We start from the raw sequence: 26,781 nt of genomic DNA, 5'->3' as shown, positions 1-26,781 counted from the left end.
TTCCACTAATGCATTTTTTTAAAATCTGCCAATTATAAATCTGTTTGCCATTGAGCACGATCTTGCACTGATTACTGTATGCTTAATAGCATCCTTAACATTGTGTAGTTCATGTAAACCCCTTAAACGGTGTTCTTTAATCGGGTTCTGGTCATAAACCATTTAACCATAAACCTGTTGCATGAAGTGTTGTGCGCACATCAAAGCATTATTGGCATATAATCATGTGCAAGCATAATTACTGATTTAAATAATTAGCATTTTTACTAGTGAAAATGTAATAGTAGATATCTACTGTATAATTCACATCTTGCACGTGATTAAATGTCAAAAGGGCTTTGTTTGTCTGTCTATCTCTCTCCCTCTCCAGGCGAGGACTCCGCGTGGCTCTGCGGGGTTACAGCAGCAAACGCTGGGCGAGCAGGGGGGTGGGCGACTGTGTTATGCGTCTGCAGAGAGTTTGGAGAGCATGGCCGATGCTGAGATCCCACTGGGCTTCAGTCGCTCCAACATACTCAGACAGAGTCTTCCACTTGCCCGATCACCAAGCCAAGCTAAACTAAGAGCCCCCGGTACATCACATCCAGTAACACTTTTAAGGATTCATATTCTATTTTTGTAGCATTTTTTTCCCCCTTGTAATTTTAATCAGGGGTTCTTGCTCCAAAAAAGCTTTAATTTAGACCATTTTACACCCCCTCTTTGACCCTTAGGATTAAGTGGTCTGTTAATGATCTCGTGGTGGTGATGCTGTATCATAACCATGAAGATTTCTAAAAGAAACATTTTTATTTTTGTCCCTTTTAACACACACATTCAAAGGACTCTTAAACACCAATTAGATAGCAGTTGTGTGAATCTCATGAAAACATGTCTAGGGCTGCATTTACCAAAAGCATCGCAAGCTTAAGTTGATCATAGAGATGATTGGCGCCAATGGTTTCTTCGATCTACAGTTGAAGTCAGAAGTTCACATACACCTTAACCAAATACATTTAAACAGTTTTTCACAATTCCTGACATTTAATCATAGAAACCATTCCCTATCTTAGGTCGGTTAGGATCACTACTTTATTTTAAGAATGTGAAATGTCTTTTATTTCTTTCAACACATTCCCAGTAGGTCAGAAGTTTACATACACTTTGTTAGTATCTGGTAGCATTCCCTTTAAATTTTTTAAATTGGGTCAAACTTTTTGGGTATCCTTCCACAAGATTCTCACAATAAGTTTCTGAATTTCGGCTCATTCCTCCAGACAGAACTGGTGTAACTGAGTCAGGTTTGTAGACCTCCTTGCTCGCACACGCACTTTCAGTTCTGCCCACAAATTCTCAATCAGATTGAGGTCAGGGCTTTGTGATGGCCACTCCAATAACTTTACTTTTTTGTCCTTAAGCCATTTGCCACAACTCTGGAGGTATGCTTGGGCTCATTGTCCATTTGGAAGACCCATTTGTGACCGAGATTTAACATCCTGGCTGATTTCTTGAGATGTTGCTTCAATATATCCACATAATTTTCCTTCCTCATGATGTCATCTATTTTGTGAAGTGCACCAGTCCCTCCTGCAGCAAAGCACCCCCACAACATGATGCTGCCACCCCCATGCTTCACGTTTGGGGTGGTGTTCTTCAGCTTGCAAGCCTAAAAACAGTTAAAAACTGTTACATTTTTGTTCCATCTGACCAGAGGACATTTCTCCAAAAAGTAAGATGTGCACTTGCAAATTGTTGTCTGATTTTTTTTTTATGGCGGTTTTGGAGCAGTGGCTTCTTCCTTGCTGAGCTGCCTTTTCAGGTTATGTCGATATACTGTAGGACTTGTTTTACTGTGGATATAGATACTTGTCAACATGTTTCCTCCAGCATCTTCACAAGGTCCGTTGTTGTTCTGGGATTGATTTGCACTTTTCACACCAAACTACGTTCATCTCTAGGAGACAGAATGTGTCTCCTTCCTGAGCATTATGATGGCTGCGTGGTCCCATGGTGTTTATACTTGCGTACTATTGTTTGTACAGATGAATGTGGTACCTTCAGGCATTTGGAAATTGCTCACAAGGATGAACCAGACTTGTGGAGGTCCACCATCTGAGGTCTTGGCTGATTTCTTTTTTTATTTTCCCAAGATATCAAGCAAAGAGGGACTGAGTTTGAAGGTAGGCCTTAAAATACATTCACAGGTACACCTCCAGTTAACTACAATTAGCCAATTAGCCTATCAGAAGCTAATTGCCTAAAGGCTTGGCATCATCTTCTGGAATTTTCCAAGCTGCTTAAAGGCACAGTTATCTTAGTGTATGTAAACTTCTGACCCACTGGAATTGTGATATAGTCAATTAAAAGTGAAACAATCTGTCTGTAAACAACTGTTGGAAAAATTACTTGTATCATGCACAAAGTAGATGACCTAAACCACTTGTGGAGTGGTTACAAAATTAGTTCTAATGACTTCAACCTAAGTGTATGTAAACTTCTGACTTCAACTGTACTTTGGCTTATGATGCTTTTGGAAAATCCAGCCCAAGATTAATTAAAAAAAAATATATAAAAAAATTAAATGATAAGGGTATATTTTACATTTAATTCAACGAAGCATGTACCTTTTAAGTTTTTGTTTTTTGCATTGTGACATTATTTTCATGCCAGTTAAGCATCCCACCCCCACCCAAATTCCTATTACTGTACTATGCGCCTGTTTGAGATGTATTTTTTATTTTCAATGTTATCAATAATTCTCATTATTAAAAACACTTACCATTTTTGTTACCTAAATAATGTAATTTTATTTACTCTGAACCAATTAAATACTACCATGATTTTTAAATACTTAACAATTTAAATAATATATCAGCACTTTTTGCATTACAGTAATGAGAATTTTGGGGATGTGCTTAAAAATAAAAATGCAAATAATGTTGCAATGCAAAATATATTAATAATCCTACAATTACGCTTAAGAAGAAAATATATATATATATACATATACACTCACCTAAAGGATTATTAGGAACACCTGTTCAATTTCTCATTAATGCAATTATCTAATCAACCAATCACATGGCAGTTGCTTCAGTGCATTTAGGGGTGTGGTCCTGGTCAAGACAATCTCCTGAACTCCAAACTGAATGTCAGAATGGGAAAGAAAGGTGATTTAAGCAATTTTGAGCATGGCATGGTTGTTGGTGCCAGACGGGCCGGTCTGAGTATTTCACAATCTGCTCAGTTACTGGGATTTTCACACACAACCATTTCTAGGGTTTACAAAGAATGGTGCGAAAAGGGAAAAACATCCAGTATGCGGCAGTCCTGTGGGCGTAAATGCCTTGTTGATGCTAGAGGTCAGAGGAGAATGGGCCGACTGATTCAAGCTGATAGAAGAGCAACTTTGCCTGAAATAACCACTCGTTACAACCGAGGTATGCAGCAAAGCATTTGTGAAGCCACAACACGCACAACCTTGAGGCGGATGGGCTACAACAGCAGAAGACCCCACCGGGTACCACTCATCTCCACTACAAATAGGAAAAAGAGGCTACAATTTGCAAGAGCTCACCAAAATTGGACAGTTGAAGACTGGAAAAATGTTGCCTGGTCTGATGAGTCTCGATTTCTGTTGAGACATTCAGATGGTAGAGTCAGAATTTGGCGTTAACAGAATGAGAACATGGATCCATCATGCCTTGTTACCATTGTGCAGGCTGGTGGTGGTGGTGTAATGGTGTGGGGGATGTTTTCTTGGCACACTTTAGGCCCCTTAGTGCCAATTGGGCATCGTTTAAATGCCACGGCCTACCTGAGCATTGTTTCTGACCATGTCCATCCCTTTATGGCCACCATGTACCCATCCTCTGATGGCTACTTCCAGCAGGATAATGCACCATGTCACAAAGCTCGAATCATTTCAAATTGGTTTCTTGAACATGACAATGAGTTCACTGTACTAAAATGGCCCCCACAGTCACCAGATCTCAACCCAATAGAGCATCTTTGGGATGTGGTGGAACAGGAGCTTCGTGCCCTGGATGTGCATCCCACAAATCTCCATCAACTGCAAGATGCTATCCTATCAATATGGGCCAACATTTCTAAAGAATGCTTTCAGCACCTTGTTGAATCAATGCCACGTAGAATTAAGGCAGTTCTGAAGGCGAAAGGGGGTCAAACACAGTATTAGTATGGTGTGCCTAATAATCCTTTAGGTGAGTGTGTGTATATATATATATATATATATATATATATATATATATATATATATATATATATATATATATATATATATATATATATATGTATATATATATATGTATATGTGTATATATATATATACTATATGTATGTATGTGTGTGTGTGTGTGTGTGTGTGTGTGTGTGTGTCAAATAATGTAATTACATTTAAAAAGAAATTAGTTGTAGAGATTTCAACTAATATCAGTTATTTTTTTTTATCTCTCTCTAGCGGTGTTATTTTTGCAGTTTGGTGACGAGACACATCGAGTGCACATCACTCATGAGCTGACCAGCATGGAAACACTTCACGCGCTCATCGTTCACATGTTCCCTCAGAAACTGACGATGGGTGCACTGCGTTCACACGGCACAGCTCTTCTCATCAAAGACGAGGCACGCAACATCTTCTATGAGCTGGAGGACCCTCGTGACATCCACGACAGATGTCTTATTAAAATATACTGCAGAGAGGCTCCAATACGAGACCCACACTATAACACGCAACACACACCCCACCCTGTACACCACGGCCACATCACCAATGGAGACCTGCGGGTGAGTGTGTGTGGTTAAAAGGGACAGTTCAACCAAAAGTTAGATTCTGTCATTGGTTACTCACCAGGGATGACAAACAACACCATGAAACAATATGAGTCAATATGACTCATTTGATATATTATAAGTCTTTGGAAGAAACACAATGGCTTTGTATAAGGAACAAATTCAACTTTAAATCGTTATTCACTGGAAATTCTGCACATTTATATTTATCACTTCACGGTCAGTACACAACATTTAAGAACGAATGTTGTTGAGCATTATCCATGCAGCATATTAAATGATAGCTTTGGTGGAGCTATCTCAATGTACATTTTGGATGAAAATGTTCATTGATGAAGGGTTCTTCATGATAATGAAGATGAGACGAAAATATAGTGAGAAAAAATAACACCTCAAGATTTAAACAGTGTACAAAATAAAAATAAACATCTAGAGAGGATTGATTAATATAAACCAACTCGCGCTTGAGCTGCGTAAACAAAGAAAGCTGAACACCGGCAAAATTAACCACTTTATTTAATTACCTCTCTCAAATGCATCCTATTTATACGTGAGATTAATTGACATACATATATTGACAACAATATGACAATTACATCTGCTCAGACAATAAAGGGAATGAACAGTTGAACTTGAACAAAGTAACATGCTAGTCAAAATGTGTTAATTAGAGTCTGGAGTTGGCAAGCCTGGCATCCAATTAATGAAATGAGATTGGAGGTGTGGGCTAGAGCTTCTTTGACTTGTAAAAAGCACTCAAATGTTTTAAGTATGCTTTTTGTAAGAAGCACCTGCATGTGGACCATGCCTTGCAAAAAAAGAGATCTCAGAAGACCTGCTATCAAGAATGGTTGCTTTGCATAAAGCTGGAAAGGGTTACAAAGTTATCTAGAAGAGCTTAGATATTCATCTGTCCACAGTTACACAAACTGTCTATAAATGGATACAATTTAGTACTGTAGCTACTCTCCCTAGAAGTGGCTGTCCAGCCAAGATGACACTAAGGGCACACATCACAGAATGCGAACCCAAGAGTGACAGCTGAAGACATGAATGAATCATTGGAACTGGTTAACATCTCTGTTTGTGAGTCTACTATACAGAAAACATTAAACAGTCATGTGTCCATGGCAGGACACCATGAAGGAAGCTGCTGCTTTCCAACAAATATGATTTCCCATTGCTGCATGCCTAAAGTTTGCCAAAGACCACCTTGACACTCAACAGCACTACTGGAAAATGTTTTGTGGACTGGTGAAACTAAGGTTGAATTGTTTGGGAAGAACACTCAGCACTACTTATGGCTTAAAAAGGGCACCGCATACCAACATAAAAACATCATGCCAACAGTGATGTACAGTGGAGTAGTGGTCATGATTTGGGGCTGCTTTGGGGCCTGGACCGCTTGCCATCATCGAGGGAAAAATGGATTCCCAAGTTTATCAAGATATCCTACAGGATAATGTCAGGGTGGCTGTGCACCAGCTGAAGCTCAGTAGAAGTTGGGTGATACAGCAGGACATTGACCCTAAACATCGAAGTAAATCCACTAAAGAATGGCTTCAAAAAGAAGAAAATCCACCTTCTGGAGTGGCCCAGTCAGAGCTTAGACATTAACCCAATAGAGATGCTGTGGAATGACCGCAAGTGAGCCGTTTACACCAGACATCCTAATAATATGGCTGAGCTGAAGCAGTTCTGTAAGGAAGAATGGACCAGAATTAATTCTGAACATTCTGCAATTATAATTTGCAACTACCGGAAACACTTGTTTGAGGTTATTGCTGCCAAAGGAGGATCGACCAGTTATTAAATCCAAGGGTCCACTTACTTTTTCAACAGCACTGCGAATGTTTAATGGGATGTGTTCAATAAAGACATGACATATTATAATTGTTTGTCTGTTGTTAGCTTAAGCACATTGTGTTTTAGGGGATTAATGTAGAAAACCAGCTAATTCTAATGGGTTCACATACTAGTTCTTGCCACTTTATCTTATCTCTTTGTTTAATTATATAAAGCTGTAAATCTGCTATAGTTCAACATGCGTTTTTGTCATTTTGCACATTATCATTAACTTTTCATTGACTAAAATCATATGCCACTTTAGTCAGAGTAAAACTGATTAAAATTAATGAGTATGTCATGACAAAATATTTAATATTAAATATAAAATTGAAATGACACATAACAAGTCAAAAGACTAAAATAATGACTAAAACAAAAACAAAAAAACAATTGGTTGGTGTGGAAGGTTTTCAGTGGAAAATTATTTAATTTCGATCTGTTCCTATAATATGACTTCAGAACACTTGTAATATTGCACATTAGTCGTATGGACTACGTTTATGGGCCTTTATGTAGATTTAAAACATTTATTTTCTGTTTTCCACAAATGAAAGAGGATCATACAGGTTTGGAACTCATGTGACTGAGTAAATGATGACAGAATTTTATTTTGGGGTGAACTAACCCTATAACACTCCATACAAGGCATGTCGATGATGATGAAAAACCGCCACTTTCTCTTTTCTTATATCCTCACTTTTTCCTCAGTGTGTGTGAATGGCTTCAAAACATGTTGTGCTCTGGTCTAATGCAGTGAATTTATCTTGTCACATGTTATGTGCACTCAAATATCCTGTCTTCCTCCCTCTCGTTCTGTCTCTCTCTTTATAACTCCTCCAGAGAGAGCTGGTGTACACCTCGAGGGAATCATCTCCCACACGCCGTATGAACACACTCCCATCTTCCTCGCCTTCCTCTGGTTCACCGTCACACTCACAAGCTCGCCTTTCCTACACGGGTGGGCGTCCGTCCTCTTACGCGGGGCCCCATCCGTCACCTCAGCTCCACCACTATCAGCACCAACACCATGCCCATTCAGCTGGCCACGCCCCCCAACAGCAAGGCCACACCCACCCTGCATTTTGCCCTTCCCCCAGTGCCATTCTGGAACGCCGTGACGTAAAACCAGATGAAGAAATTACATCATCATCGAAAAGTGTGGTGCTGCTTAAAAACGAAGCAATATACGCAGACCCATACACGCTTGTCCAAGATCCCCGCATCAGTATTGCATCACAGCAAGCTCTGGCATACCGTCGCGGCTCTGTACGCTCTCTTGGTGGCTACCCTGCAGCGGCATTACAGTGTGAGCTCGAGGGCGCCCTTTACAGGCCCGGAGGACCCATATATGTGGATCCATATGCCACAATGGGTTTCCGCACCTTACCTCCAGGCTCACCACAAAAACTGTCTGATAGCAGGGACCCTTATGGGAGCCACCCAGGCCGCGGGTCCCCAGGGAGACACGGGTTACGTAAAGATGGCACTGTGTTCATAGAGAGCCCCAAAAATCGTCCTGGGGGGCAGCAGCTGGAGCAGATATGTATGCTGGGGGGCCCTGGAGGAGACGGAGGGCCAGTTTATGGCTCAACATTACATGGTAACGAAGAAACCAGGTGAGGGTTAATTCTTTGTAGGATTTACCATATTGTAATTATAAAATTCCCACTTATATAAAGCATTCACAACTTCTTATAACATTATACTGTAATAGCCATTGTTACCTGGAGCACTTGCTTTACTCTTAAACATTTAGCAAGATCATATAGGGGTGAATTTATGAATTAATGTAATGATTAAATATTCAGCTGTAATCAAAAACAGCCACACATGAATCAATTTTGTTGTTATGAGCCCTGCCATAGATTACATAGATAAATACTGTGATTGTAGTAATTCCAACACGACGTGAATGTAGCATAATCGGTATGAGCTAGCCTTGATCAGCGCAGATCTGTAAATGAATTCTTATATAACTTCATTTCTAATGCCATGTTATATGTGTGCAATGGTATTTCATGTTTTAGAGAGCGTATGGAGGCAATGGAGAAACAAATAGCGAGTCTGACCGGTCTGGTTCAAAGTGTCTTGACCCGTGGACCAGACAGCCCGTAAGAAATTTGATTTGTTAAAATATCATTAGCATATCTATAACTTTTTAATTACCCAAAATAAATATTTGTTCAAGTATATATTATAGATAGATAGATAGATAGATAGATAGATAGATAGATAGATAGATAGATAGATAAGTAAAGTGTTTTACTCAAGCTGCCAACACACATTTTTTTAACATTACGCACAAGTGCAAGTGCAGTCATTGCTGTGTCAGTTTATGTTAGTGCATATATGGTGTATGTCCTCCGTTTAAAAGTGTTTATCTTGCAGTGAAAAGGCAGAAACAGCAAGCGACTGCTCAGCACCAGAGAGTGAGTACCATACTGTGTTTTTGTGTATTAACATTTATGTGCTTAATAACTAAAATGAACCAAGACCTTTGTTACATGCTTTACAAATTTTCACCTTATATTATATTATATAAAATGTAATAATCTAAAGCCTTAGTTCATGTGAGAAAACGTGAAACATCTTAGTTCATGTGAGAAAACGTGAAACAATGATAAAGAAAGAAAGAACTAAGGAATGAACGAAAGAGCGAATGACAGGAAGAATGAAAGAAAGAATGAATGAATGAAAACAAATGCAAGACAAAAAGAACCAAAGAAAGAACTAAAAAAACATACCAACAATGAACAAATAAAAAAAGAACAAAAAAATGGATACAATAGGGGCTACAGCACCTTCAGTGCTTGGCCCTGACAAAAGAGAATGAATGAAAGAAGGAAAGAAAAAAACAAAAGAGCAAACAAAAGAAAGAAAGAACAAAAGAAAGAGTAAATGAAAAAGAAAGAAAAGAGAAAGAATAAAAGTGCAATTAAAAGAAAGAAAGAGTAAATGTAAACAGAGTAAAGACAAAGAAAAGAGAAAGAACAAATTAAAGAGAGAATAAAAGAAAAAAGAAATGAAAGAGAGAGAAAAAACAAAAGATAGAACAAAAGAGCAAATGAAATATTGAAATTCAAAGAAACAACAAACAAACGTATGAATGAAAGAAAAAAGGAAAGAACCAAAGCATGATAGAAAAAAGAGTCAACAAAAGAAAGAAATAACAAACAAAATACTGAAAAAAGAGTGAACGACAGAAAAAACTAAAGAAAGAATAAATGATAAAGAAAAGAGAAAGAACAAAAGTGTGAATGAAAGAGAAAGAATGAACAAACAATAGTAAAAAAACAAACGAACGAAAGAAAGAACAAACGGAAGTGTGTATGAAAGAAAAAAGTAAAAACAAAAGGGCAAATGAAAGAATGAAAGACAAAGAAAGAACAAACAAACACAATTATGAACAGAAGTAAAAAGTTTGAAAGATCAAAGAAACAAAGCATGAAGGCAAAGAACAAACAAAAGACCGAACAAACGAAAGGGGAATGAAATAAAAAAAAAAAAGAGAAAAAAAAATAAAGAATTAAGAGTGAACAAAGAATGAAAGACAAAGAACAAACAAAAGTACAAATGAAAGTACCATGAAAGAAAAAATGAAAGAGAAAGAAAGAAAAGAGAAAGATGGAAAGAACAAGAGCAAACGAAAAAATGAAAAAGAATGAACAAAAGGAAAAAATTAAACAAAAGAAAGAATAAACAAAAGAGTGAATGAAAGGAAAAAACTAAGAAAAAGAGAAAGACAACTAAAGAATGAATAAAAGATAGAACAAAAGAATGAAAGACAAAGAAAGAACAAACAAACAAACAAAAGTACAAACGAAAGAAAAAGTTTGAAAAGGCAAAGAAAAGTACATGAAAGAAAAGAATGAACGAAAGAAAGAAACTAAAAAATGTAAAAAGAGTGAACAATACACAGAAAAAACAAAAGAAAGAACGGATGAACAAAAAATGAAAGAACCAAAGAAGGAAGAAATGAAAGAACAAAAGAAAAACAATTTATGAAAACAAAAAACTAAAGAGTGAACGAAAGAAAACGAAAGAACAAATAAAAGCCAGAGATAATGAACAAATGAGTAAACAAAAGAATCAAAGAAAGAAATAAAATAATGAACAAACAAGTGAATTACAGACAGACTATTATCTGAGAATAGTAACGCATGAACATCGTTCACTGTCTAACAGGCATCACAAATGTACATTAAAGAATCTTATTGTCATTGAGGACTAAGAGACGTCTCAGTAAGCCAAGTAATAAGATGCACTTTGCCGAAAAAGGATATTTATTTAAACGCCATATATATAGTTTTAAATGATATGCATTTGAATTGTTTTACATTAGCTAATGTTTGAATATATGTGTCTTGAGGCAGTAGTCCACAATGTTGTTTATGATTTAAGTGTCATTGGTGATGTCCATTCTGTACATAGATCTGTTGCATAATTAGTAGTGTTTGCGAAGACAAGCACCACTAGTATTATTGCTTATACTTCGGGTAAGGGAATTCAACAAACCTCTAACCCTAAATATTAAAATATCCTAGACCCTATTGTTGTAAGGATTTATGTTTATTCTTTTGTTCTATATGTCTATGACATTAGAGTGTGTATTATTTTGGGGACAGTTAACTGGTGACTTTTATATTTCAGGTGGCAGGTTTAGAAAGAAAAAAGGTATACTACTGTATGTGTGATTGTCTGTCACATGTTTCCCCTACATGTGTTGCATTGCGAGTCGTGCATTGCAATCTTGCGTCAGGAGTGTGTATAGAATGTTTTCATGCTAGTATTCAGGGATCCCAGATCCTGGAGTTTGGAAACCCTCTGTGTATTTATATACAGTATCTATAAAAAGTATTCACCCCCTTAGACTTTTATGTTTAATTTCATCATTTTTGTTCTTTAAAATTATACGATATTGTATTTTGTATTATTTAAATTCTTTTTTTATTTTTAACGAGTGCCAAATACACAATGTTTCATGTAGCACAAACTGAAAAAAGTTCAAGTGGGTGAGAAAGTGTATACTTTTATAGTCACTGTATATATGTGTCTATCCTATGGAATATCCCGGAATGTATATGTTGCAGTCATGATAAATTCTCACTAACACTCTTGTCATTTTACCTGTACTAGAATGTTCTGTCTTCCTTTTCCCAGCTTTTAAAGGATCAAATTGGGCACCAGACTTTGTGTTTATCGGATAACAGTTTGAATGTTCATGCAAATGGATGGATCTGAATTTGATTGTATGTTGCATGAATATACAGTGTAAAAATGTGAGTGTGTACTGAATGATGTTCGGCTGTTTTTTTGATGTGACTGCACTACTGTAGCATACGGATCAAGTTAAAGAGTCCGATTTGTTTTTTTGTTTTTTCAGTTGTTCTGTCATGGGTATGGTGTACATTATAATATGGCAGAATGGCTAAAAAAAGGCAAACATTTTACCTTTACATGTTGTCAAGGTTTGGATCATCCTTTTAATAAAATTGCATGTGTTTGTATGCAAGTTCATCAATGTTTAACATTGATATATGACTTTCGCTCCTGTCTCGGATTGACAGTCTCGTCCCCATCCACGCCCCTGGCTCTAATGCCACCCCCGCCCTCTGGAGTCTCTCAGCCAATAGCGATGTCCCATTTACAAATGCAGCTGCATCTTACAGACCTGCAACAGCACACGGTTGAACTACGCAAACAGCTGACAGAATTACGCCAACTACAGGTATGAGTTTATTTACAGATTTGTATATATATGGCTTTTCTGTGTGTGTTGTAATCTTGTGTGCATTTTTTGACAATTCTGATTTTCTTTGTTCATTTGAATTCAATTACAATAAAATTATATATTTAATTGCATCCCGGACGAGCCCCCAATTGATTTTGCAGCCAACTCGTTTAAGACTGCAACATAAAGGGGCGTCAGACACACAAATATAATTTTATTGTAAATTAATTCAAACTAACAAAGTAAATCAGAATTATCTTGGGTTTCTAAACAGAAAACAAATCACATAAGGGGCTGGTAAGTGCAAGTGAGTGAACCTACCCCAAAAAGAGACCAAAGAAATGGACCAAAAAGGGTTACATATATACAACACTCCCCTAATCAAATCAATTAACCTATTACTCCCCCAGCCAACCAGAAATTGTATCACGCTGCCACCGTAGGACAGAGAGAGGAAGGCCAGGATTGTAACAGTTTAAAGTATATAAATATACACATATATATATACACTGATCAGCCACAACATTAAAACCATGGCCAGACTTGTTCGAACAGACAAAGTCTACGGTAACTCAGATAACCGCTCTGTACAATTGTTGCCGCTGTTTTGCCGGCACGAAGGGGACTTACACAATATAAGGCAGGTGGTTTTAATGTTGTAGCTGATCAGTGCATACAGTATATATTACACATACATGCATATTGAAGCATCTGTGTGTTTGTTACAGTTGCAGAATCAGGATTCTGTGCAGGCGTTACTCAGACAGACAGAGTCTGATTTGGGAATGTGTCTGATCGAGGCATCTCGGACACAAGAAGATCCACTACAGCGTCAGCGTCTTCTGGTGGAAGAGGAGAGACTACGCTATCTTAATGAAGAAGAACTCATTATACAACAACTACAGTGAGCAAAACGTATAGGATAAACACACACAAAGTCTCTGAAACTTTTGCATTGATGTGATGTGTCATTGATGTTTTTCGCTCTGGTTACAGTGATCTAGAGCGCTCCGTGGAGGAGATGAGGGTGGGAGTGGGGCTTAACCATAACCTGGTAACCCAACAGGAAATAGAACAGAAGAGTTTGGAACTCAGGAGACTCGGAGAGACCGTCACTTACCTCAAGAGTGAGTGAACAATGAAAATAGGAATTTAAAAAAGATGAACATGGAATATTCAACCACAGATTTGGCTCAAAAAGGTCTATAGCTAATAGAAAGTATATACTAAGCAAATTCAAGTCACTGATGAACTGCACCCTTTTGTTAATTGGACAAACAAGCATGTTAAGTCATTGTATGTACAGGTATATGGATATGAACATGTAATTGAGGTCCTGATCAACCTGTAGGGGTTCTGGAATTACAAATATCATAATTGTTTTCCATAGGGGTTTTGATTATTAACAATAACTTTTAAATCTTTAAAGACAGACCTACCGTGAGATCTGGGGTTGTTAATCGATGGTACAGTATATGCTTCTGCCCCATCAGCTGCATACGAGCAAATCATGTTTAATTGCAGAATTACTGGTGAAGAACTACACTACCCATGATTCCGAGGGAGAAAATCCACCAATCAGAGAACTGCGTCAGGCTCCTGTACACTTTCAGACTACTGAATTGTACTTTTAAATACATTTATTTTATACTTACTATCAACAACTTTAAATCAATAAATCAGCTTCAAATCAAAGTTTGTAATGTTGTGATTCACCTTGTAGCTGGTAGGTTTGTATCGCTGCTTAGAACTCTTTTATGAAGGATTTTATGAACCAAGACGGCTGGAAAAGAGGGTGGGCACTGTTGCGCTCTATATTGACTGTATATGATCCCACTCAATACATGGCTACTTATCAAATAAATAAATAAATGGGCATGAAATATTTTTAATAATTTTATAAGGTTGCTATGTAGGAAATCGGATGTATGGTACGACAGTCAATCATAGTTTTGCAGCAGTTATGCAAAATATTTGACCACAGACTGCCACAATTGACCAGTCAGAATGAATAATTCTAGAGAGCCATGTAATGAAATTATAAATGCTTTAAATAAATGAAACACACCTACATGACTCACATTCTGAACTCTATTTAACATTTGGTGTGTGTGTGTGTGTGTGTGTGTGTGTGTGTGTGTAGATCAGTTCCCTACTTTACAATGTAAGATGCGTGTGGTGTTGAGGGTTGAAGTTGAAGCCGTCAAGTTTCTGAAAGAAGAGCCACTCAGATTGGAAGCACTTCTGAAACGCTGCAGAAACATTACTAATACACTCGCTGTACTGCGAAGGTAACACACAAACACACGCTCATTCAGACACAATCTCTAGTATCTTAACCTCCAGAGACCCCACGTGATTTGTAACTAGTAGCATATACTACACAAAAAGAAAAAAATTTGATAATAAAAATTAATGTCATCTTATGTGGAATGTCTGTCAGAAAACTGCTCCGCAGCACTCATCCAAGTACGTCATGTTTATCGGTGCACCACAGCTTGAAAAAATAACACAATATTTAAAGCAGCATTTCAAACGAAACTAGAGACGCTACTCTTTACAGCCAAATAGGTTTCAGTGAAAAGATTTGTAGAGGTTTCTTACCAGAGGCACTTTTGTTGGTGCTGCACCCATAGCTGTTTTCGGAAATCGACGCCATGGTGTTTGGTCACATGACTCCGTGCGTCAGAAATGTAACCCTTAAATGACTCCATAGAGTGTCCTGTACAGTATGCAATAAGTTTAAATAAATGTCAATTATCCTTTGTGTATTGCAAATCCAAAATAGTGAGTCCTCGCATGAGTCTGCAGGGTCGCAAGAGGTTAAAGGAATACTTCACCCAAAAATTTAATTTCTGTCATTAATAGAAAGTGAAATGGGTTCGTAGCAACATTAATCCCAAAGTATAATTTGGTCAGACGCGAATGCTAGGTGCCTGCATACAGGACTCGTGATGCAAATTTTGTCATCAGCAGAGTGCTCAAGCATTTTTCTAACGCACAGAATGCACATGCACATGGAATTATTTGCACTAATTAGTGGGTCCACAAGGTGACAACGCTTACAATTGAGCTGTTTCTGTCACAAAGAAGTGCTAGAAGATGTAATCACCTCTAAATGAGGAGACGAAGGTAGAAACAACAACAGTGGATGTGCATATCATGAGTGCGTGTGTGAGGAGGTCAGGTGTGGTAGGGCCATGAGGATGCACGCCCTGCGCTGAGGTGTCCTAATCAGCCGGAAGGGGGATAAAGACGAGCCGGGGGCGTTTGTGTATCTCTCTCTCTCTTGATCAGGTTCCTCCGGCTCGTCTTTATTTCTCTCCCGGCTGATTAGGACAATTCAGCACCGGGCGTGCGTCCTCACGGCACAGCCACGCCCTCCTCCTCCTTACAACCTGCATTTGTAACTCGAGTCTGAAGGAATATAATGAAGATTAATGGTTCTAAACTCCTGAGGAGAAATAATACATAATCCCATAGCAGTCATGGCACGCATGCGCCAACCGCACAGTTAAATTAAGTATAATTTGAAAGGTGAGTGTTCGACTGTACGCAGGCGCTAAGTGTTCGCATCAAAACCGAAGTATACTTTGGTCTTTAGGTTGAGGAAATGATGACAGAATGTTCTTTTTTGGTAGGACTATCCCTTTAAAATGTTCACATTTCTTTACAATAGATGTCCAAAATAGACTTTTCTCAGAACTAACTTACAAGCAACTGGTGCAAAATAATAATACCAAGCTCAATAAAGACAACATTTTCATTACTTTTTTGGCAGAACTATCCCCTTAAGAGTTCTTCAGTGTGTGTGTTTGTACAGGCAGGTATCGGAAGGCGTGTGGAGGACTCCTGATGACTTCAGTAGTTCTGTTTCCAGCTCCAGCGATGTTGACTTCAGCCGAAGTTCTGATCTGGATATTCTTAACAGTCCATCTCTAAATCTGCCTGACCTAGGGGGCACCTTATCGGGCACTGCCACTCTCTCTGTCTCCCTGGGCACTAATACCACCCTGGGGACAAACCCCAGTGCTTCCTGTTTAGGTAAAAGCCAGCTTCAAAGTCGACATGAAATCAGAATTGACCCAATTTACTTTCTTAATACAAGTTTCTGGTCTTATTGTATACGAGTCACCAGTGAACTTCTATTTTATTTGGAAATCTGTCACATTATGGAAGTGAAATGGGTTGGGAATGCTGTTTAATATTGACTTAAAGTTCTCTTAGACATATTGATTCATTTAATACATGATTTCAGAGATCATTAGAATTGAAACAACATTTATTTTTTGGTAAGTTGTCAAGATAAATGGACAGATTTATCTGTGTTGATCATTTATAATTTAGTTAGTTGACTGAGTGATCAATTGATTTGTTGATCGAATTTGGACTGATTTCAGAAGGTACCACTAGTCTGTCAAATGTGCTCGGCTCCAGTGTTGGTGGCACTCTGAGCAGCAGTGGTATGTCGGGATGCACCACACTGGGCAACTGGTTGGCAGGAGCCGGGGCAACAGACCCCATCATGCCTGAGATGGACAGCTCCTCAGCAGGGGCAATAAAGACCTCTGGCCTGGAAGACCTGCCCATACGTAGAGAATCTGACAAAGGAGTGTCCGTGGAGGTCCGACTGGTAATAAACACACTTAAAGATTTTATATTTGTGTAAAAGTGGGTGTTTGTGAGAATGTAGTCTTGTCTATCCAGACTTTTGTCTATCAACATAAAGTCTGGTGCACATGATTGTTAAAAAATAAAAACAGAAAATAAAAACCCAACTAAATTTAACAGCACTAATGCAATCAGCTCTGCATTTATTTGTGGGTTACCGCTCCATCTTCAGTGTAATTATGGTTGGTGGCTAGTATCAGGTCTGTATGTGCAATTCCACACCCGAACACCTGCCCCCCTCCTTTCAAATTTGTATTTTTTTTAAGACTTATTGAACGTGTATCAACTGTAGGCTGATTCAGAATGAAACATTCAAATGAATAAGAATTATGTTATCAATGAATTATGAAAAATGTGCTGCCTGATTAATATGTAATCATGTAATCCTTAAAAAGCATTTTAAAATGTAATTTAAACGACTTTTCCTCGGAAGAGTTTATTATAGCAGTCTGCTACCTTATAAACAAGACCTTTTTCCTGGTAGACTTTTAAAACCCCAGAAATTGCATAGAAACCAGCCAAAGAGATCTCCGCTGGCAATTTTGGAAAAGCTCTTGCCATTTTGGAGTGTTTCTTCCACTCCTGGCACTTTCATGTCCCAGGGGTTGATTTTTATTGAAACAGATTTCAACGTTTTTATTTTTCTCATTTTTATCAAATTTATTTTTAGTACTTTTCAAATGCCTTTTATGTATAGATTTGACTGTTTTAGTCTTGTCCTAGACCCAGACTTTCAATATTAAACTATGAAAATCCATAAAAAAAAGTCCTGCTTGAAAATCCAGTTTAATCTGGTAGCTGTGTTTTGGAACATGGTAGCTGGTTCCTAGCTGGTTCAAGCTGGTCTTTAGCTGGTTCAAGCTGGGAGACCATCTTGGACCAGGTACCAGCTGGTTTTACAAGCACAAGGTGGTCAAGCTGGTTTTTGGAACATGGCAGCTGTGAACCAGCTTGAACCAGCTTGGATCAGCTCCCATGTTGCATAACACAGCTACCAGCTAAAGATGGATTTTCCTGCAGGGATACAAATTATTACATGTTTAAAACTATGATAATCTAAACAAAGAGTAAAATAAACATAAACCATTTCAATATTTATTGTATTAAAATTATTTCTATCAAATTTTCAAAAATTACAAATGATCCATGAAAATATCACATGGGTAAATATCATGTGAGGGATATTAATTGTTTCCAATGAAGCTGTAATTTTGCCAAATTATGGCAAAAGTGTATAAATATATTATTATTATTATTTGCGTGTATTTGGCATGCATACAATTTTTACTATGAAATCGGCCTTAGCAAGAGAAAAAAGATGGCCATTTTATTTCAAAAACTTTCAAAAAAATGTCACTATTAAACACAATACCGAATTTGTGATGATTTTTTGTGACTTTTAGAAAAAATGACATCTCCTGTGATGCATGTACACACACTGTTGGACACTGTTAGTGGACCAATTTAATAAGACTACATTCTAGAGGTCCACAGTACTGAAAGTGCCCAAAACTTAAGCAACACCCTTTTATGTGTAATTTGCATCAGGCAGTCTGTGAACATTTCGTGGGTGGTTTGTTGGCATGCCGTCTGAGACTGAGAGCCGTGTGGATGTGACCTATTGAATATGCAATATTAAAAGTATTGATGTACATTATTGCTTTGCTAAGGGAAGCTTTATAATACTTGTGCATGTTTGTGTGTTGAGGCTGCCGAGCGAGACTGGGAGGAGAAGAGAGCCAGTTTAACTCAGTTCAGCGCTCAGGACATCAACCGCCTGCTCGAGGAAACACAAGCAAAGCTCATGAAGGCCATTCCTGATCTGGATTTTGCTGCCAAGCAGATCACCAAACCGGCTGTACCTCCAAAACCCCAACTCTCCTCTCTGCCAGCCCCTGGATCCACCTCCTCCACCCCGAGCCTAACACCTGAACATCACCCCAGCAAAACTCCACCCAAACCACTCAGCAAAGACAGTATTCCACGCAGGGGATCGGGTGAGATTACATTGAAAACACGTTTCTTTAATGTGAATGAAATTAATATATTTTATTTAATATATTTTTGTGTATAAAGACAGAAATCATTATAATGTCTGATGATTTGATTGATGGATAGACAGATGAATATGTTCATTTATTTCCTGATTGATTGATTAGGAGAGTTGACTGTGCAGCGGTATCGAACAGAAAAGCCGTCCAAGTCTCCGCCCCCTCCTCCACCCCGCCGAAGTTTCCCATCAGCACTTGGACTCACAACCAACAGCAGTGGAGACGTTATCACCATAAGCAAGAGCTTGAAGGTGAATAATTAAAATGTAAAAGGCACTTGTGACATAATTCAAATGTGCAATTTGGCTTTGTACTTTTTCAATAAGATCTTCTCAAGTGTTTGGTTCAATGACTCGATGTTCCTTGTTTTGTCCAGATCTAAAAAGTTATTAAAAAGACCCCTTTAAACTCTCATGACTGAGTGTACATTTATGTTTATTTATTTTTATAAATAAATTTTTTATGAAAAATAACATTTTGTTCAGGTCAAATGGAGTACCCAAATAAAACATGTTTGTAAAAAAACATTTGAAATATATAATATAATATACAGTAATATATACACTGCTGTTCAATAGTTTGGGGTCAATGACTCATTCTTTATTATAATTTTTTTTTTTTTTTTTTTTCATATTTTAGTATAATAGTGATGTCATCAGAACAATGGAAAAACAGAAATGGAACTATTGGAATTCTGTTCCAAAAAAAATCCAAAATAAATGAAAACTTTGTTATTTTTAGCATCTTCAAAGTAGTCCCCCCTTAGCCTATAATTTGCAGAAATATACTCTTGACATTTTCTCAACCAACTTCTTGAGGAATCACCCTGGGATGCGTTTTAAACAGTATTGAAGGAATTCCCATCTATGTTGGGCACTTAGTGGCTGCTTTTCTTTAATATTCGGTCCAGTTCATCCATTTCAAAACCTTTTTCTTTTTAAATAACATTTTATTTGTATAATTAAATAAATTAATATGTTGGCACAATTATATTTTTGTCTACAAAGCTCATTTCAAACATTTTAAGGTCACAAGAAACATTTCAGTCAAGAGACCCCAAAATTTTGAACGGCAGTGTGCATATACACCAAATTAGCCAAAACATTATGACCACTCACAGGTGAAGTGAATAACATTGATCATCTCTTACAAAGGCCATGCCAAGGTCTGGGTAGATTAGATAGCAAGTGAACACTTAGTTCTCGTAGTCAACATATTGAATGCTGGAGAAATGGGCAGGAGTAAAGACCTGAGCGACTTTGTTAAATGCCAAATAGTTATGACCAGACGACTGGGTCAGAGCATCTCTGAAATGGAAAGGCTTGTGGGGTGCTCCCATCAGCAGTGGTGAGTAGCTGACGACAGTGGTCTGAGAAGGGACAAACCACAAACCGGCGACAGGGTGTTGGGCACCCAAGTCTCATCGATGCGCAAGGATTACGAAGGCAGTCCTGGTCCAAATCGACAGTAGGTCTGCTGTGGCAAATTTGAATGTTGGTCATGGGAAGAATGTGTCATGACACGTAGTGTATCACATCCTGATGCGTATGGGGCTGCGTAGCTGCAGACAGGTCAGAGTGCCCATGATGACCCCGTCCACCATCGAAAGCACCTACAATGGGGACATGAGCCTTGGAACTGGAGCTTAGACTAGAGCAGTGCCATTTACCTGGGGAAGTGATGGCACCAGGATGCACTGTGGGAAGACAACAATCCAGTAGAGGAATTGTGATGCTCTGGTCAATGTTCTGCTGGGAAATACTGGGTCCGGCTATTCATGTGGATGTCAATTTGACAAGGACCGCCTACCTAAACATTGTTGCAGAACAGTTACGCCCCTTCATGGCAATGGCATTCCCTGATGACAGTGGCCTCTTTCAGCAGGAAAATGCGCCCTATCACACTGCACACATTGTTCGGGAATGTTTTGAGGAACAGGATGACGAGTTCAAGGTGTTGCCCTGGCTTCCAAATTCCCCAGATCTCAATCCGATTGTGCATCTGTGGGATGTGCTGGACCAACAAGTACAATCCATGGTGGCTCCACCTTGCAAATTACAGGACTTGAAGGATCTACTGCTAATGTCTTGGTGCCAGATACCACAGAACACCTTCAGGGGTCTTGTAGAGTCCATATATATATAAATATATATATATATATATATATATATATATATATATATATATATATACACACATACACTGGCGGCCAAAAGTTTGGAATAATGTTCAGATTTTGCACTTATGGAAAGAAATTGGTGCTTTTATTCACCAAAATGGCATTCAACTGATCACAATGTATAGTCAGGACATTAATAACATGGAAAATTACAATTGGAAATTCAAAGAGTTTACTTCAAAGAGTTGCAGCAATGACAGCTTTGCAGATCCTTGGCATTCTATCTGTCAGTTTTTCCAGATACTCGGGTGACATTTCACCCCACACTTCCTGTAGCACTTGCCATAGATGTGTCTGTCTTGTCGGGCACTTCTCACACACCTTACAGTCTAGCTGATCCCACAAAAGCTCAATGGGGTTAAGATGCATAACACTCTGTGATGAGGGCGTGGCCGGGCCGTGATGGATCATGGCTGGTGCTGAATCATGGCTGGTGCTGAATCAGCGGGAGAGCGAGATAAGGTGCGGCCGGAGATGCCGGTTCGAGAGAGAGAGACGCACGCTGCCACATTGCATGTGTGTCTGTATCCTTATGTTTTATGTTGTTTTAAGTTAATTTATATAACTAAAGTTTATGTTTACCGTTCAGCCAGTTCCCTCCTCCTCCTTGCCTGTCCTTAGATGCTCTTTTACATGCACTTTTCCAATTATCCTTTTTCCAATGTCTGTGTTTCTTTGCCCAATCTAACCTTTTCTTTTTGTTTTCAGTTTCAAAAGTGTCTATTTCTTTGCAATTCTTCCCATAAGTCCTCCTGAGTCTTCTCTTTACTGTTGTACATGAAACTGATGTTGAGCGGGTAGAATTCAATGAAGCTGTCAGCGGAGGACATGTGAGACGTCTATTTCTCAAACTAGAGTCTCTGATGTACTTATCCTCTAGTTTAGTTGTACATCTGGTCTTCCACATCTCTTTCAGTTCTTGATAGAGACACTTGTCCTTTGTCTTTGAAGACTGTAGTTACACCTTTGTATGAAATCTTTGGCAATTGCAAGCATTGTATAGACATAAATGATTTCTTTTTTGCCATTTATAATAGACAAATGTAACTCATTATGTGTCTTGTTTTTGTAGAAAACCGAGAACAAAGAGGATGCTGATGTACCGACTCAATCTCAAACACCACCCATCAAACTCAGACGACCCTCGACCTCTGACGGACCCTCATCCACACCGCCCGTCATCGCCGCTTCCGGCATGAAGGAGGATGAAGATGAGGATGAGAAGATTATGGCAGAACTGGAGGTAAATTCACAAAGAGGGTCTGACATAAGGCATAGTGATTTGTTTTAACATGTAGGGCATTACAGTATATCCACACATCCAGTAAGAGCTACTAGAAGGATGCCAATTAAAGACATTGTGGGATAGAAACTCATCATTGTTTGGTCTCAATTGAATACATCCATAAGTTATTATTTGCATTGTTTGTTTAATGTATGCCAGAGATTGGGAGTAATGTTTTTTATTTATTTTTTATTCACTTAAAAACATCTCCACACACACCAACACACACTTGTGTGACAGGCGTTTCAGAGAGCTCCAGTGAGAGAGAGGGTCACTGCTCAAACCAAAAACCCTGCAGAGGTCACTGCTAACAGTGTTGACAGGGCAGGCAAGTGGATCAACAACTCTCTTTGGAGAGAGGTAACGTGTGAACCAATCTTCTGCCGTTTCCCACCTCAAACCTTTCTGTAACGTCTGGCATCGAGTATTTTCCTGAAATCTACTAATACACACTGACACACAACCCATTAATCTGTCGTCTTTTCAAGTCTTTTAACCAACTGTGCTACAGCGTGCTACAACACAGCCTTAATGTGTCTCAGTATTCATGTTTACCGTATCAATTTGTGGTCTTTCTTCTCACAATCAAATTTGACCTCAAATCGATTTCCATTTTTGATGGCTTTCCATCTGTTTAGTAATTAGCTGTGCAGGATACAAGTAAAATAAAATTATTTAGCATTAGTCAACCGGTCATTATTGCAAAACAAACATTTTCAGGGTGATACAAGAACGATCACCCTGTCAGATTTTGTTTTTCAGTTCTGACCTACTGGCTTTAGCTTCATTATCCCTTAATTCCTTTTCATTGTGTATTAGACAAATAACATTCTGATACAAACGACAGTGATTTCTTAATCTATCAGTCAAGGGCATCTCTCTCACTCTGTCTTTGTTTATACAGTGTATCGCTTTCCTTCTCCTTTGTTGTCTTGTGGCTATATCTGGAGAGTGACAGTAATGCTGTGAACCTGTTGTAGAAAATCAATTTTAACAAGCTTAAAGTCTTTAAAGCAAGACACTGAGAGCCAGAAGCAACCAGGAAACACCAAATGTCCTCTACTGTGGTCTAAATGAACTCCTGACTGTACCTTCATTTAATATCATGAATCATTGTTTGTTTGCTTTTCTCAAGTCTGGAGTTGACTCATTGTAACTATTCTTTACAGTAACTGGAGGGATAATGACAAGTGGATTCTAAACATCTGGCACTTTTTCAATCCACTAAACATTTTCTGTACCCCTATGACCTGAATTATTTATTATAATAAATTATTCATTTTCACCCTGAGATGGTTTTTTTTATTAACTTTGTCAATAAATAAAAAGAATTTCACAACATCTTCACACATATTTAAAAACAATAATAATAATACAAAAAGTTCATGTAAGTGTTCTATTTAGATTTTTTGGGTTTGATGGTATACATTATATATACAAGTTAATTCAACATTGGCATTTCTGTCAGAAAGACTCGCAGGCTTGGTAAAGTTGACATTTATTGAATGATATTGAACCACAGTATACAGCATATTTTCTTGTCCAGCATAAGAGCCGCCTGGCAGTCCGATGAGATTATTGCTTGAACTGTCAAATCCTGCTGGAGGCTACCCCAAAAGGAGAAACCTGATACTACCTCCCAAAGAAAGGAATTTCAGATGAGTTACAAGCAAGGTCTTCGTGTCTGGAGAAGAGAAAAATAAATTAAAAATACATGCAAATGTTTTATGCAATATCCCTGGCGTGGTTGTGTGATACCTTAGCGATATGATAAGCTGTGCTTGCGTTTGCTGATGGCCCTTATGAGAAAGGGGGCATGGTTCATGTGATATCCTTGCTTGAGGACAGCCATGCTTGTGAATGAACGTTAATTGTGTGATATTTGTCAGAGGATGGACAACGTTTAGTTTGAGCCCTATGATGTGGCGACATTGTTGTGCGATCCCTTTGCTGAAGATAATTAACGTATGGTATGAGCCCTCAGACAAGGGTGGTTATTGCTTGTGCGATGTCTTTGCCAGAGGATGAACAAAGTGCATAAAGCCCTATGATACAGGCGGCATTGTTGTGCAATAGCATTTTTTGAACGATAAGCAACGTTTGATTATGAGCCCTCCGACAAGTGCAGTGATTGCTGAAAGATGATGACGTTTGATTATGAGCCCTCCGACAAGTGCAGAGATTGCTGAAAGATGATGACGTATGATTATGAGCCCTCCGACGAGGGTGACCATTGCTTGTGCGATATCTTTGCCAGAGGATGAACAACGTGCATAAAGCCCTACGATACGGGTGGCGTTGTTGTGCAATACCCCTTGTTGAAAGATAAGCAACGTTTGATTATGAGCCCTCCAATGTGGGCATAAGGTGTTTGTGGAATATCTTTGCCAAAAGATGAACAATGTAGCATAAAGCCCTACGATAAGGGTGACGTTGTTGTGAAATACCCTTTGTTGAAAGTAGGGCTGAAAAAATGTGTCAACATTATCAACAACAAGAAATTGTTGACTAAAATTTTCGTTGTTGAATAGTCGTTTGATCTCATTTAACGTAACATGATATCACATTAAACTCGAATGATGACTCGTGAGAGCAGCACTGCCGCTCGCGCCTGACTGAGGAGAGGAAGAATTACACAGCTCTCAGTCCAGATCCACTCCAAACTTTCCAAACAGATTTAGGTGATGTTGATCGCAAAGTATGAAGGAATTATATTGCAAAATTACAAAATAATTAAATACAGAAGCACTCTCGTTGTGGAATAAGCAGAGCCGGAGCTCTTTATAGGCAACACCCCGGCGTTACATCTTAAATGCAGTTATATTTAATGCGTTACATCTTAAATGCAGTTATATTTAATGCATTATAGCTCTTAAAGTTCAAATAATATGGAAGCAGATCATGTAAATAACTACAAACTCCTAAACTGGCATTTCTCTGTGCGGTCAGCGCCTCTTCTGTCAGTTGCGTGAATGATTGAAACTGCATAAAAAAGATGCATTCACCTGAGAAGCAGCATATAAGATATTTAGACTTGCTTTTAGAGAATAGATCTTGAATATAAGTATATTTTGTCTTTACTGCACTCGCAGAAGTATAACCAAGTGAACAAATACTTGTATAATAAAATACACTTATATTTAAGGTACATTCTCTTAAAGCATATCTATATATCTTATATGTTGCTTAAGTAAATGTATCATATTTTAAGGATTGTTAGACAATTTTAAATGGAAAAACAAGACAAAAACACTTGATAAAAATAGTTTTTTTTGTTTGCAGTGAATTTCTTTACTGAATTAAACGTACGTTCTTACGTTTCTTTCCCCTTTAATTCACTGAATGTCATTTAGAGGTATTTTTAAAAGATGATTTTGTCCTCTTTATTGTAAGCACATTTAATAAAAATTTTTAAGTTGGGTACATGCTGAATAATAAGTTTAGAGTTAATGATTAATTGTTGCAATAATCGCTGAATAATAGTTCTAATAATCATTAGATTAATCGTTATTTGCAGCCTTAGTTGAAAGATAAACAACATTTGATTATGAGCCCTCCAACGAGGGTGGATGTTGTTTGTGAATATCATTGCAATGTTTGAGGGGTCAGATGTGAAATGTGAACTAGTTTGCAGATAGATAACCATGCAGGTGTGGGGACAGGAGGAGCTGGAGATTATAGATATCATTATGCTACGACCGTGTGGTCTGTTTTGGAGTGTTTGAGAAAAAGGGAGAATGAGCGTGGACTGGGAGAGTTCATTCTGCATGAGTATTAGTGGAATTTAAAGGGAGGAGGAGTAAGGGGCTTAGTCCGGCAGAAAGTCCGAAAGGTGTGGGCAGGGGATGTGAAGTATGCTGGTGGAGGGACATAGTTGATGAAACTCCTGAAAACGAGATGGAGAGTAGTGATTGAATTGAAAAACCTGAGAATGTGCTCGGCTGAGAGAATGAAGTGCAGTTGATGCTTTGTCATGTCAAATGTCTCAGTAGGGGCATAATGAGCCTGGAGGAGGACCAGCCTTATAGATGATCGTGACTGCAGTGGTGTTGTCACAGAATTGATGACACATTTGCGTGCCCAGAGGGGACCCCAGAATATGCTGGCGACAACAATGGGGTCAATTTAGAAGATGCAGTTGAAGTGTGAGAGTGAGAAATGAGTCTGGCAATTTCACTGCAAACCATGTTCCTATAAAATAGACTCCATTTGTGAAAAAGGACAT

At 38.3% G+C, this 26,781-nt stretch overlaps 1 protein-coding gene across 5 annotated transcripts in view; it reads left to right on the top strand.

The window, feature by feature from the left end:
• Positions 1-26,781, top strand: part of LOC127634164 (SRC kinase signaling inhibitor 1-like) — a 63,032-nt gene that overhangs the window by 31,318 nt on the left and 4,933 nt on the right. For all 5 annotated transcript variants that reach the window (XM_052113581.1, XM_052113579.1, XM_052113582.1 and 2 more), the window contains 14 exons: positions 371-572; positions 4,460-4,785; positions 7,480-8,255; positions 8,667-8,750; positions 9,028-9,068; positions 12,207-12,367; positions 13,099-13,274; positions 13,367-13,497; positions 14,514-14,661; positions 16,194-16,414; positions 16,771-17,003; positions 18,750-19,038; positions 19,201-19,343; positions 22,344-22,514. In XM_052113581.1, the coding sequence (XP_051969541.1) occupies positions 371-572; positions 4,460-4,785; positions 7,480-8,255; positions 8,667-8,750; positions 9,028-9,068; positions 12,207-12,367; positions 13,099-13,274; positions 13,367-13,497; positions 14,514-14,661; positions 16,194-16,414; positions 16,771-17,003; positions 18,750-19,038; positions 19,201-19,343; positions 22,344-22,514 (3,102 nt within the window). The remainder of the gene's footprint in view (positions 1-370; positions 573-4,459; positions 4,786-7,479; positions 8,256-8,666; positions 8,751-9,027; positions 9,069-12,206; positions 12,368-13,098; positions 13,275-13,366; positions 13,498-14,513; positions 14,662-16,193; positions 16,415-16,770; positions 17,004-18,749; positions 19,039-19,200; positions 19,344-22,343; positions 22,515-26,781) is intronic.

This window comes from Xyrauchen texanus, chromosome 41 (genome assembly GCF_025860055.1).
Source record: "Xyrauchen texanus isolate HMW12.3.18 chromosome 41, RBS_HiC_50CHRs, whole genome shotgun sequence".
Lineage (NCBI taxonomy): Eukaryota > Metazoa > Chordata > Actinopteri > Cypriniformes > Catostomidae > Xyrauchen > Xyrauchen texanus.
Note: the sequence above shows the minus strand (reverse complement) of the source record. Positions and strands in the feature narration are given on the sequence as shown.